This window comes from Leucoraja erinacea, unplaced genomic scaffold (assembly GCF_028641065.1).
Source record: "Leucoraja erinacea ecotype New England unplaced genomic scaffold, Leri_hhj_1 Leri_240S, whole genome shotgun sequence".
NCBI classification, from domain to species: domain Eukaryota; kingdom Metazoa; phylum Chordata; class Chondrichthyes; order Rajiformes; family Rajidae; genus Leucoraja; species Leucoraja erinaceus.
The window spans coordinates 127,501-141,612 of record NW_026576141.1 but is presented as its reverse complement, the minus strand read 5'-3'; the positions used below and the strand labels follow the sequence as shown (position 1 = coordinate 141,612).

The window sequence follows — 14,112 nt, the reverse complement described above, 5'->3', positions numbered from 1 at the left end:
ATGTATGATGGCCCACTCTGACTCTCTGGCTGCGACCCGACAGGAAGCTATTTATCCACGTACAGGTGGAGTGTGGAAGTCCCAAGTCCCCCAGTTTGTCCACCAGTTTGTGGGGAAGGATGGTATTAAAAGCAGAGCTGTAGTCCACAAAGAGCATCCGCACGTAGCTCCCCTGCTGCTCCAGGTGAGACAGTGCAGCATGGAGAGCTGTGGCTACAGCGTCCTCTGTAGATCTATTTGCTCTGTACGCAAACTGGTGGGGGTCAAAGCTTCGGGGCAGAAGTGATGTGATATGACCCCGGACCAGTTTTTCAAAACACTTCATCACCACTGGTGTGAGTGCGACTGGCCGGTAGTCGTTGAGGCTGGAGATGTTGGTTTTTTTGGGCAAGGGGACTATGGTGGAGGACTTCAGACAGGGTGGGACAGTGGACTGGGCCAGAGACTGGTTAAAAATCCTTGTAAAGACTCCAGCCAGCTGGTCTGCGCAGTCCTTCAACACGTGTCCAGAGACACCGTCAGGACCAGTAGCCTCTCCGTCAGGACCAGGACTCTCACTGTAAACCCATGTCCTCTGGTCCTCGATTCCCCTCCCCTGACTGCCAGGCCACTGCCACCTCAGGGCACAGCGCCAGAGACCCGGGTTCCATCCTGACCTCGGGTGCTGTCCATGTGGAGTTAGCACGTTCTCCCTGTGACCACATGGGTTTTCCCCGGGTGCTCCGGTTTGCTCCCACATCCCAAAGACGTGCAGGTTTGCAGATAAATTGGCTTCTATAAATTACCCCTTGTGTGTACAGGATAGAGCTAGTGTACGGGGTGATTGCTGCTTGGCACGGACTCGGTGGGCCGAATGGCCTGTTTGCGTGCTGTATCTTTAAATTCTAAGGTAAAATCTAAAGTTTGTAAAGTTTGCATTGACTTGAACTGTGGAGCAGTGCAGAGACTGCAGACAGTGCCATCCTGTGGACATGCATGGGAGTACAGACAAGGAACTGCAGATGCTGCTTTATACCAAGGAAAGACACAGAGTGCTGGAGTAACTCAGCGGATCAGGCACCATCTGTGTGAAACGTCACCTATCCATGTTCTCCAGAGATACTGCCTGTCCCACTGAGTTACTCCAGCACTCTGTGAAACGTCACCTATCCATGTTCTCCATAGATGCTGCCTGACCCACTGAGTTACTCCAGCACTCTTGTGAAAAGTCACCTATCCATGTTCTCCACAGATGCTGCCTGACCCGCTGAGTTACTCCAGCACTCTGTGAAACGTCACCTAGCCATGTTCTCCACAGATGCTGCCTGACCCGCTGAGTTACTCCAGCACTCTGTGTCTATGATCAGCTTGCAACAAAATCTCACCATCTTCTAAACGATCAACTTTGTACATGAACTCACTAAGAAACAAAGTGAGTAACAGCAGCACCAATCCCCAGCGGTCCAACGTCCACTCTTGGCCTCTTTCTTATTCTTTATATAACTGAAGAAACACTTGCTATCCTCTTTCATATTATTGGCTCGCTTACCTTTCTATTCCATCTTTTCTCCCCGTATTGTTCTCAGCGCCTCTACTTCCTGAGAAGATTACGGAGAGTCGGTTTGTCAAGGAAGACTCTCTCTAACCTCTACAGGTGCACAGTAGAGAGCATGCTGACCAGTTGCATCGTGGCTTGGTTCAGCAACTTGAGCACCCAGGAGAGGAAGAGACTACAAAAAGTAGTAAACACTGCTCAGTCCATCATCGGCTCTGACCTTTCTTCCATCGAGGGGATTTATCGAAGTCGCTGCCTCAAAAAGGCTGGCAGTATCATCAAAGACCCTCACCATCCTGGCCACACACTCATCTCCCTGCTACCTTAGGTGGAAGGTACAGGAGCCTGAAGACTGCAACAACCAGGTTCAGGAATAGCTACTTCCCCACAGCCATCAGGCTATTAAACCTGGCTCGGACAAAACTCTGAACATTAATAACCCATTATCTGTTATTTGCACTTTATCAGTTTATTTATTCATGTGTTTTGTCGTCAATACCTACTATGTTCTGTGTGCTGAAGCAAAGCAATTTCATTGTCCTATCAGGGACACATGACAATAAACTTGAACTTGTATTGCCTTTATAGTTGTCTTGTTGGGGTGGGAGATTGCGACTTACACGTTATCCACCTGTTTTGACAAATGCAAGCAACCTGGTGCGCACAATCAAATAAGATCAAATAGAATAAGTTGTCCTTTAACTTTAAGCTGTGCACTCCATACGCAAGAAGAAGTAGTTGTCTTGTTTTTGGTTTTTAAAAGCTTCCCAATCCTCTGGCTTCTTGCTAATCTCTGCGGCCACTTTCTACGTTGCTCAACAAACGATCCCCTTCACAAAAAGTGAAAGGCCTGAATAGAGTGGATGTGGAGAGGATGCTTCCACTAGTGGGAAGGTCTAGGACCAGAGGGCACAGCCTCAGAAATAAAGGGCGTTTATCAGAGGGTGGTGGAGGCAGGAGGCCTCTGGTGCTTTCAAGAGAGAGCTAGATAGGGCTCTATCTATAGCGGAGTCAGGGGATATGGGGAGAAGGCAGGAACGGGGTACTGATTGGGGATGATCAGCCATGATCACAGTGAATGGCGGTCAAGTCAAGTCACTTTTATTTCTATAGCACATTTAAAAAACAACTCTCATTGGCCAAAGTGCTTTACATTGGTGGAGGTACTAACGTTATACAACAGTGGTTCATAGATTCAATACAAACATCACTACATACATATAGCCCTCACTCAGAGGACGTCAAGAAAGGCTTGGGAGTAGAGATGATTTTTAAGTCTCGACATAAAGAAGTCGATGGAGGGGGCAGTTCCCCAAGTCAGCTGATCTGAGGGACCTGGAGATGGTGTGATGCAGACTTTTGATGTAGGTGGGGGCAAGCCCATTAAGGGCTTTGTAGAAATAACGGACAATCTTGAAATTTATTCAGAACCGCACAGGGAGCCGGTGGAGAGAGGCCAGGATCGCGGTGATGTGGTCCCTTTCTCGGGTGCCCGTCAGGAGCCTCGCTGCGGCGTTTTGGACCAGTTGCAGGCGGGACAGGGAAGATTGGCTGATGCCAGTGTAGATGGAGTTGCAGTAATTGAGGCGGGAGGAGATAAATGTGTGGATGATCTTTTCGAGGTCGTCAAACTGGAGGAATTGTTTTAACTTAGCTATCGTCCGAAGCTGAAGGTAGCTAGCTTTTACCACGGCATTGACTTGTTTGTCAAATTTCAATGCTGAGTCACGCCAAGGTTTTGACGTGATGTTTGAGTAATAATAATAATACATTTTATTTGCGGGCACCTTTCAAAGTCTCAAGGACACATTACAGAAATTAATAAGAGTGAAAAAACATATAATCAGAGTAAAATAAATAATAAGGACATCACCAATACACAAATTAAAGACAGAATTCGCTCCAAAGATAAAAAAGCAAAAACACAATGCGAAGAGAGAGTAGTGGGGTAAGGCTGCCTGCTATAATTTTGATTGAGTCCGAAGGGCCAAATGGCCTACTCCTGCACCTATTGTCTATTGTCTATTGAGATGAAGATGAATTTCTTTAGAAACATAGAAAAATAGGTGCAGGAGTAGGCCATCGAGCCAGCACCGCCATGAGAGGGGAAAGATTGAATATGAACTTGAGGGGTCTGGTTCCATACTGTATCTCCACAGCAAAGTCTGAAGAAGGGTCGAGCCCATCCCTTCCCTTCAGAGATGCTGCCTGTCCCACTGAGTTACTCCAGCACTCTGTGTCTGTCCTAAACTAAACTAAAGATAGGGACAACATTCTGGAGTTACTCCAGCACTCTGTGTCTGTCCTAAACTAAACTAAAGATAGGGACAACATTCTGGAGTTACTCCAGCACTCTGTGTCTGTCCTAAACTAAACTAAAGATAGGGACAACATTCTGGAGTTACTCCAGCACTCTGTGTCTGTCCTAAACTAAACTAAACTAAAGATAGGGACAACATTCTGGAGTTACTCCAGCACTCTGTGTCTGTCCTAAACTAAACTAAAGATAGGGACAACATTCTGGAGTTACTCCAGCACTCTGTGTCTGTCCTAAACTAAACTAAAGATAGGGACAACATTCTGGAGTTACTCCAACACTCTGTGTCTGTCCTAAACTAAACTAAACTAAAGATAGGGACAACATTCTGGAGTTACTCCAGCACTCTGTGTCTGTCCTAAACTAAACTAAAGATAGGGACAACATTCTGGAGTTACTCCAGCACTCTGTGTCTGTCCTAAACTAAACTAAAGATAGGGACAACATTCTGGAGTTACTCCAGCACTCTGTGTCTGTCCTAAACTAAACTAAAGATAGGGACAACATTCTGGAGTTACTCCAACACTGTGTCTGTCCTAAACTAAACTAAAGATAGGGACAACATTCTGGAGTTACTCCAACACTCTGTGTCTGTCCTAAACTAAACTAAACTAAAGATAGGGACAACATTCTGGAGTTACTCCAGCACTCTGTGTCTGTCCTAAACTAAAGATAAAGATAGGGAGAACATTCTGGAGTTACTCCAACACTGTGTCTGTCCTAAACTAAACTAAACTAAAGATAGGGACAACATTCTGGAGTTACTCCAGCACTCTGTGTCTGTCCTAAACTAAACTAAAGATAGGGACAACATTCTGGAGTTACTCCAACACTCTGTGTCTGTCCTAAACTAAACTAAAGATAGGGACAACATTCTGGAGTTACTCCAGCACTCTGTGTCTGTCCTAAACTAAACTAAAGATAGGGACAACATTCTGGAGTTACTCCAGCACTCTGTGTCTGTCCTAAACTAAACTAAAGATAGGGACAACATTCTGGAGTTACTCCAACACTCTGTGTCTGTCCTAAACTAAACTAAAGATAGGGACAACATTCTGGAGTTACTCCAACACTCTGTGTCTGTCCTAAACTAAACTAAAGATAGGGACAACATTCTGGAGTTACTCCAGCACTCTGTGTCTGTCCTAAACTAAACTAAAGATAGGGACAACATTCTGGAGTTACTCCAACACTCTGTGTCTGTCCTAAACTAAACTAAAGATAGGGACAACATTCTGGAGTTACTCCAACACTCTGTGTCTGTCCTAAACTAAACTAAAGATAGGGACAACATTCTGGAGTTACTCCAGCACTCTGTGTCTGTCCTAAACTAAACTAAAGATAGGGACAACATTCTGGAGTTACTGCAACACTCTGTGTCTGTCCTAAACTAAACTAAAGATAGGGACAACATTCTGGAGTTACTCCAACACTCTGTGTCTGTCCTAAACTAAACTAAAGATAGGGACAACATTCTGGAGTTACTGCAACACTCTGTGTCTGTCCTAAACTAAACTAAAGATAGGGACAACATTCTGGAGTTACTCCAGCACTCTGTATCTGTCTTTGGTGTAAAGCAGCACCTGCAATTCCTCTACTGAAGCCCATCTCAGGTCAGTGCGGGCGGGCGGGCGCTCAACACAAGTTATTAATGTGGGTGCGCTACCGTTGGTTCTCCAGCGGCGGCGCCCGGGGGGCCAGTGCGGTCGGGCGGGGGCGTCAGTGACGGTGAGTCGGGGGTTCGCGTCCCGTCACCCGGCCCTGGATCCGGGGAAAGGGCGAGGCTGCGGCCTAGTCCCCTCTCCCTCTCTCTCTCTCTCCCCCTCCCTCTCTCTCTCTCTCTCTCTCTCTCTCTCTCTCTCTCTCTCTCTCTCTCTCTCTCTCTCTCTCTCTTCTTCTCTCTCTCTCTCTCTCTGGCTCTCTCTCTCTCTTTCCTCTCTCCCTCTCTCCCCCCTTCCCTCTCTCTCTCTCTCTCTTCCCTCTTCCCTCCCTCCTCTCCTCCCTCTCTCTCCCCTCTCCCCCTCTTCTCTCTCTCTCTTCCCCTCCCTCTCTCTCTCTCCTCTTCCCTCTCTCTCTCTCCTCCTCTCCCCTTCCCTTCTCTCTCCCCTCCCCCTCTCTCCCCTCTCCTCTCCTCTCTCTCTTCTCGAGAGAGGGTGGTTCTCTCTCTCTCTCTCGCTTCCTCTCTCCCCTCTCCGCTCTCTTCCTCTCCTTTCCCTCCCCTCCCCTCCCTCTCTCTCTTCCCTTCCCCCTCTCTCTCTCCCCGCCATCCATCTCTCTCTCTCCCTCTCTCTCCTCTCTCTCTCTCTCTCCTTCTCTCTCTCTCTCTCTCTCTCTCCTCTCTCTCTCTCTCTCTCCCTCTCTCCCTCTCCCTCTCTCTCTCTCTCTCTCTCCTCTTCTCTCACTCTCTCTCTCTCTTTTCTCTCTGCTTTCTGTTTTACATTCTCTCTTTCTCTCTCATTGGCCTCTCTATCTCCTCTCTCTCTCTCCTCTCCTTTCTCCTTCTTCCTCTCTCTCTCTCTCTCTTCCTCTCTCTCTCCCCTCTCCTTCTCTCTCCCTCTCTCCTCTCTCCCACCCTCCTCTCTCCTCTCCCCCCTCCCTCCCTCTCCCATTCCCCTCCCCCCCCCCCCCTCCCTCTCTCCCCCCCCCCCCCCTCTCCCTCTCCCTCTCCATCTCTCTCCTCTCCCTCCCTCTCTGTCTCTCTCCTTCTCTCCCTCTCTCCCCCTCCCTCTCCCTCTCTCCCCTCCCTCTCTCTCTGCCCCCCTCTCTCTCTCTGCACCCCTCTCTCTCTGCACCTCTCTCCCCCCCCCCCCCCCCATGTGTCTAACGCCCAACACATGCCTGTACTCCTCTACCTATTTGCGTCATAGAGTGACACAGGCCCTTCGGCCCAACTTGTCCACACCGACTAACATGTCGCATCTACACTAGCCTGCCTGCATTTGGTCCATATCTCTCTAAACCTGTCCTATCCATGTACTTGTCTAATGTTTCTTAAACCCATTGAGATAGTCCCAGCCTCAACTACTTCCTCTGGCAACTTGTTCCATACACCCACCACTCTTTGTGTGAAAAAGTTACCCCTCAGATTCCTGTTAATTCTTTTCCCCTCCACCTTAAACTTATATCCTCTGGTCCTCGATTCCCCAACTCTGTGTAAAAGACTCTACCCGATCTATTCCTCTCATGATTTTATACACCTTCATCCTCCTACGCTCCAAGGAATAGAGTCCCACCCTACTCAACCTCTCCCTATAGGTCAGGCGCTGGTGTCCTGGCAACATCCTTGTACATTTTCATTGTGTAGGAAGGAACTGTAAGGGTTTCGGCCCGAAACGTTACCTATTTCCTTCGCTCCATAGATGCTGCTGCACCCGCTGAGTTTCTCCAGCATTTGTGTGTACCTTCAATTTTCCAGGAACTGTAGATGCTGGTTTAAACCGAAGGTAGACACAAAATGCTGGAGTAACTCAGCGGGACAGGCAACATCTATGGAGAGAAGAAATATGTGACGTTTCGGGTCGAGACCCTTCTTCAGATAGAAAGGGATTCCCAAAAAGTTAATCTGCAAGTTAAATCAATAGTAAAGAAAGCAAACTCAATGCTAGCATTTATTTCAAGAGGGTTTGTATATAACAACAGGGGTGTAACGTTGAGGCTCTATGAGGCGGTGGTCAAGCCGCATTTGGAATATTGTGAGCAATTTTGGGCCCCATATCTGAGGAAGGATGTGCTGGCTCTGGAGAGAGTTCAGAGGATATTACAAGAATGATCCCAGGAATGAGTGGGTTAACCTATGATGAGCGTTTGTCGGCACTGGGCCTGTACTCGCTGGAGTTTAGAAGAATGAGGGGGACCTCATTGAAATGTACAGCATAGTGAAAGGCCTGGATAGAGTGGATGTGGAGAGGATGTTTCCACTAGTGGGAGAGTCTAGGACCAGAGGTCACAGCCTCAGAATCAAAGGACGTTCCTTTAGGAAGGAGATGGGGAAGAATTTCTTTCGTCAGTGGGTGGTGAATCTGTGGAACTCATTGCCACACAGATGGCTGTGGAGGCCACAAGTCAGTGGATATTTTTAAGGCAGAGATAGATAGATTCTTGATCAGTACGGGTGTCAGGGGTGATGGGGAGAAGGTGGGAGAATGGGGTTAGGAGGGAGAAATAGATCAGCCTTGATTGAATGGCGGAGTAGACTTGATGGGCCGAATGGCCTAATTCTACTCCTATTCACGACCTTATGACCCGAAACGTCACCCATTCCTTCTCTGCAGAGATGCTGCCTGGCCCGCTGAGTTACTCCAGCATTTTGTATCTATTCTCTGTACCATTTCCAGCTTGACAACATCTTTTCCATAGCACAGAGCCCAGGACTGGACACAAGACTCTAAAGTCCTGCGCACATCTCTAAGATCTACAAGACCTCCTGAATATTCACTCAATGGGAGTTTAATGGCCTCTTTGTTGTTGTTGCAGGGTCTGCAATGGGACTGTGATCGCTGGAGGCTGCAGGATGAGCGAGGGGCAGGGGTCAGAGGTGGAGCTAGGGTCAGAGGTGGGTCAGGGGTCAGCAGGTCATGGGTCAGAGGTAGCGGTGGCCAACCTTCTGACCATTCGGGGCTGCCCATACACAGTGTCGGTGCTGAAGGAGGGATACTCGTACCAGGACGAGTGTGGCCGCAGTCGTGCAGACGGCACGGTCACTCTCGTGAGGGGCCCGTTGGTGGTGCTGGTGGATACTGGAGCCCCAGGGGACGAGGAAGAGATTGTGCGGACTCTGGGGGGGTCAGGGTCTGCGGCCCCGTGATGTCCAGTGGGTGGTGTGTACGCACGGCCACTCTGACCATGCCGGTAACTTGGGTCTCTTCCCCCACGCAACCTTTGTGGTCTCGCACGACATCTCGCGCCACGACCTCTACCTCAGCCACGACTTCAGTTCCGGGGCTCCCTACCGTCTAGACGAGTGGCTGGAGGTGGTGGGGACGGCTGGACACTGTGGTAGAGACGTCAGTCTGCTGGTGCGAGGCACCACACTGGGCACTGTGGCCGTGGTGGGCGATCTGTTCGAGCGGGAAGATGACCAGGACAGTTGGCCGCAGCTGAGTGAGAACCCTGAGGTCCAGGCGGTCAGCAGGAAGAGGGTGTGGGCTCTGGCCGATGTGATAGTGCCTGGTCATGGACCACCCTTCATGGTCAACAGGTCACAGGGCCCAGACCCCTGTAGCCACTGACCGGTACAGGGGAGGGGAGGAGCGGGGACCAGACCCATCCTGGAGCCGCTGACCAGTGGTGCAGCGCGTACAGTTTCCACTTTGCTCCACCTCTCCTACAGGAGGCTGATCTAATGTTATTTATCTGATGTGATTTTAACACTTGTACATTGGCTAGCCCTGTGTGAATCTGTGAGTGTAATAAACCTTCAGCTACAATATCACTGCCTGCTCCACTCATTCTCTCCAGCACTTTGCTCTTTAACTCAGTGAAGTTAAACTCTGCCACCAGCAACTCTAACACAAATCCCAATACAACTGTGTGGGAAGGAAAACTGGATAGACTCGGCTTGTACACGCTGGAATTCAGAAGATTGAGGGGGGATCTTATAGAAACTTACAAAATTCTTAAGGGGTTGGACAGACTAGATGCAGGAAGATTGTTCCCGATGTTGGGGAAGTCCAGAACTAGGGGTCACAGTTTAAGGATAAGAGGGAAGTCTTTTAGGACCGAGATGAGAAAATCATTTTTTACACAGCGAGTGGTGAATCTGTGGAATTTTCTGCCACAGAAGGTAGTTGAGGCCACAGTTCATTGGCTATATTTAAGAGGGAGTTAGATGTGGCCCTTGTGGCTAAAGGGATCAGGGGTATGGAGAGAAGGCAGGGATGGGATACTGAGTTGGATTCTTCGTCTTATCGAGTCCACACACAGGATTAGAAGTTGTTCAGCCAGAGCTGACACCTCTCGGCATCTGCATACAATGGTGTCTGTCTTGTTGCTTCTTGTGTGTGGTGGTGGAAACAGGGCCGCGATCCACGTGAACGCTCTTTCCTTGACCCCACTGAGTTGGATGATCAGCCATGATCATATCGAATGGCGGTGCAGGCTCGAAGGGCCGAATGGCCTCTACTCCTGCACCTATTTTCTATGTTTCTATGATAGACCATTATTACCTTTGTTTATAATAAATAAGGTGCTTTTTTAAAAAAAATGATAAAGGGAAACTGCGTATAAAATGAGCATCAATGGACAATGAAAGGTCTCTGGACCATATGCATTCTATGATCTTTGGTTTAATCAGTGTTGTGCGGGAACGGTATGTTTTTCTGTGTGTGAGTGGCAAGATAGAGATAATATATTTCAAAGTTCCTCATGGATCAGAAGCATCTTTGATTTAAAACAACTCATGATGTACATGAGCCATAAAGGCAATTATATTTGCCCTTATGTTTTGCCTATAACACATGCCAAGGTATTTTTTCATTCTATATTAGTGTAAAGAAATATAGTGTATACATACCTACACTGATACAGAAGTGCGAGCTTTAGACATGACTACTGTGCATTGCTACCATAGTTTAGTTTTTAATATAACGTATATTTGAGGAAAATCTAACATATATTTGAGGGAAATGAGTTACCATATTTCCCGGCAATGAAGACGCACCACCATTTGAGTTGCTAAATTTTGAAAAAAAGGATTGCAGGACAGGATCAAGGGTTTGGTTTAGTCCAGGGGTCCGCAGCATTTTTTGCACAGGGGCCAGGACCCTCCAGGACTAGCTGCAGTTCCCAGGTCACCTGCGAGCTCCGGGTCAAGCTGCGGTTCCGCTGTCCCGTCCCGGGGGCCGCTCACAGCCACCCGAGCTACTGAGTGAGTTTTTAAATGTGAGTATCTCATAACTAAACATTTGTGGGTTAGCAGTATATTGCATCAATCCACTCAATTTTAAATCATTCTACATCAAAATTCATAAACAAGGATAACTCTTTTTATTTCTGTCATTTATGGTAAGATTTACATAATTTATTGTTTTATGTGTGAGATATACAGGGTGTTCAGAACAAAGACGGCAGTTCTTTGACACGTACCCTGTAGTTCGGTGTAGGGGATCTTGTCAACAAGTATACTGGACCCACTGTCGACATCTGAAATTACAGTAAAATATCATAGAATTAACTTGTAGAACAAATCTGATTATAACTGCAGAATGGATGATATGTCACTTAAATGCAATTGTTTTCAGGGGTGGGGAGAGACATGTATATTGAAGAAGCATTTTTCCTCTAGTAGGTCAATTTAACTTAAATGTAGAAGATCTTACAATACCATGCATGCCTTACGACAAGAGCAAAACCAAAAATGTACAGCAGTGTAACATTGTGTTTAAGAAGGAACTGCAGATGCTGGAAAATCGAAGGTAGACAAAAATGCTGGAGAAACTCACTACCTTTATTATTGTGGTAAGTATAGATCTATAAAATAAGACTTTCTAATAACTTGCTCATGTACCAAAAAATGATGTCTTATATAATATAATACATTATCGGGATCATAAGATTAGAATTATATATGTTGTAGTCATGAAGACTCGTGGCATGTAGATGTTCCCTATAACACCACTTGTCATGTATTGTAAACACCATTGCAAACCGGCTAAAACACAAGCCGATCCGGGACCTACGTTTGGGCTTGATGGTGTTATAGTCCGCGGGCCAGCGATCGGAGTAATTCTACTGACGACCCTCGGCTCCGCTATCTGAGCTGTAGCAAGAGATCGGGCAGGTAACACCACATGTTTTCGTTCAGTGGGAAACTTGAAGAAAGTGCTCGAGTAAACAAACCCCTCGTATATTTGATAAATGACCCAAGAGCCCAAGACCAAGTCCGGCTTTTTCACCTCTTGCTCCTCTAGTTATCTGTGGTCACTAGACACGTCCTGTGGGCCGGCCAATGGACAACAATTGGCGGCGCGGTTGCCCGTGGCGACCGGGGGAGGAGGGGGAGACAACCGCGTTATCCCGGGGGAGAGGGTCACAGGACTGCCCCGGGGGGAGAGGAGGGGGTGAGGGGAGGGGGGTTAAGGGGAGCAGCTTGTCCCGGGGGTGATGGGCGGCGAGGAGGAGGACGAGGAATGGACAGAGAACGAGATTGTGGAGAGTGAGTAAGGGTGGGGGGGAGAGGGGGCGTTGGTGCGGGACGTCCCGGCTGGGAATCCCCTCCCAGGGGAGGGAAGGGGAGACGAGCCCCAGGGCCAGCACCACGGGGACCGGCCGATCGGCGCCTTTGCTTTGGGCCGAAGGGCCTGTCCCTGTGCTGTACTGTTCTACAGAGGCACAAGGAACTGCAGATGCCGGAACCTGGGGGGAAAGGCACAGAGTGCTGGATGAACTGAGCGAGTCAGGGAGTGGACAGGCGACGTTGCTTCGGTCTGGTCTCAGAGGGGAGCGGATATCAGGTTAAATTGGAGAAAATGAAGAAATAAACACCGTAAATCCACATACGTCTTGTGGACGCAGTCTTATAGTTTAGTTTAGACACACAGCGCGCAAACAGGCCCTTCGGCCCACCGAGACCGTGGGCAACCAGGGATCCCCACACACTAACACTGCCCTACACACACTAGGAACAATTTACATTTACACCGAAGCCAATTAACCTACAAACCCGCACGTCTTTGGAGTGTGGGAGGAAACCGGAGCACCCGGAGAAAACCCACTCAGCTCACAAGGGAAACGTGCAAACTCCGTACAGACAGCACCCGTGGTCAGGATGGAACCTGGGTCTCTGGCGCTGTGAGGTAGCAGCTCTACCCGCTGCGCCACCGTCAAATGTTCAATAAAACCTTTAATCTGCCAATCAGTTCCAGATTTATAGTTTATCTTTCAGTGGCCTGAGCTGCAGGGAGAGGTTGAGTTAGGCTGGGTCTCCATTCCGTGGAGCGCAGGAGGATGAGGGGTGATCTTATAGAGGTGTATTCAATCATATAGATTAGAGGAATAGATCGGGTAGATGCACACAGTCTCTTGGCCAGAGTAGGGGAATCGAGGATCAGAGGACATTGGTTCAAGGTGAAGGCGGGAAGATTTAATCGGAATCCGAGCGGCAACTTTTCCATACAGAGGGTGGTGGGTGTATGGAACGAGCTGCGAGAGGACGTAGTTGAGGCAGGGACTATCCCAACGTCTAAGAAGCAGTTAAACAGGTACATGGATAGGACAGATTTAATAGACAATAGGTGCAGGAGTAGGCCATTCGGCCCTTCGAGCCAGCACCGCCATTCATTGTGATCATGGCTGATCATCTCCAATCAGTACCCCGTTCTTCCTGCCTTCTCCCCATATCCCCTGACTCAACGATTTGTAAGAGCCCTATCTAGCTCTCTCTTGAAAGCATCCAGAGAACCTGCCTCCACCGCCCTCTGAGACAGATATGGACCAAATGCGGGCAGGTGGGGCTAGTGTAGCCGGGACATGTTGGGCCTGTTTCCGCGTTGTATCACTCTATGATACAGAGACCGGCCATGTTACTCTGTACTCAGCCAGCCAGCATTGGGAGGTTGGGAAGTATAACCACTAGACTAGAGCAGGTAAAGCAGCGACTCGCTGGCTCTCTTAACGTCTAACATGTTTCACCAGGTGTGTTCCTTGTCCTGTTTGCGATGGTGGATATCGCCTACATTTCAATCGGTAAGTGTCGCTGCTACTTCCTAATTAGATTAATTTTAGTTCACTTTCGAGATACAGCGTGGAAACAGGCCCTTCGGCCCACCGAGTCCACGCGGACCAACGATCCCCGCACACTAACACTGTCCTACACACACTATCCTACACACACTATCCTACACACACTATCCTCTATCATACACACACACTATCCTACACACACACTATCCTACACACACACTATCATACACACACACTATCCTACACACACACTGTCCTACACACACTATCCTACACACACACTATCCTACACACACTATCCTACACACACTATCCTACACACACACTATCCTACACACACACTATCCTACACACACACTATCCTACACACACTATCATACACACACTATCCTACACACACACTATCCTACACACACACTATCCTACACACACACTATCCTACACACACACAATCCTACACACACTATCCACCACACACACTATCCTACACACACACTATCCTACACACACACTATCCTACACACACTATCCTACACACACACTATCCTACACACACACTATCATACACACACTATCCTACACA

At 48.3% G+C, this 14,112-nt stretch overlaps 1 protein-coding gene across 1 annotated transcript; it reads left to right on the top strand.

The window, feature by feature from the left end:
* The first annotated feature begins 5,480 nt into the window (after positions 1-5,480).
* Positions 5,481-9,277, top strand: mblac1 (metallo-beta-lactamase domain containing 1). Its single transcript, XM_055666329.1, is given in 3 exon segments — positions 5,481-5,579; positions 8,325-8,628; positions 8,630-9,277. Coding segments are annotated over 2 exon segments (717 nt in total). The 5' UTR covers positions 5,481-5,579; positions 8,325-8,361; the 3' UTR covers positions 9,080-9,277.
* The last annotated feature ends 4,835 nt before the right edge of the window (positions 9,278-14,112 follow it).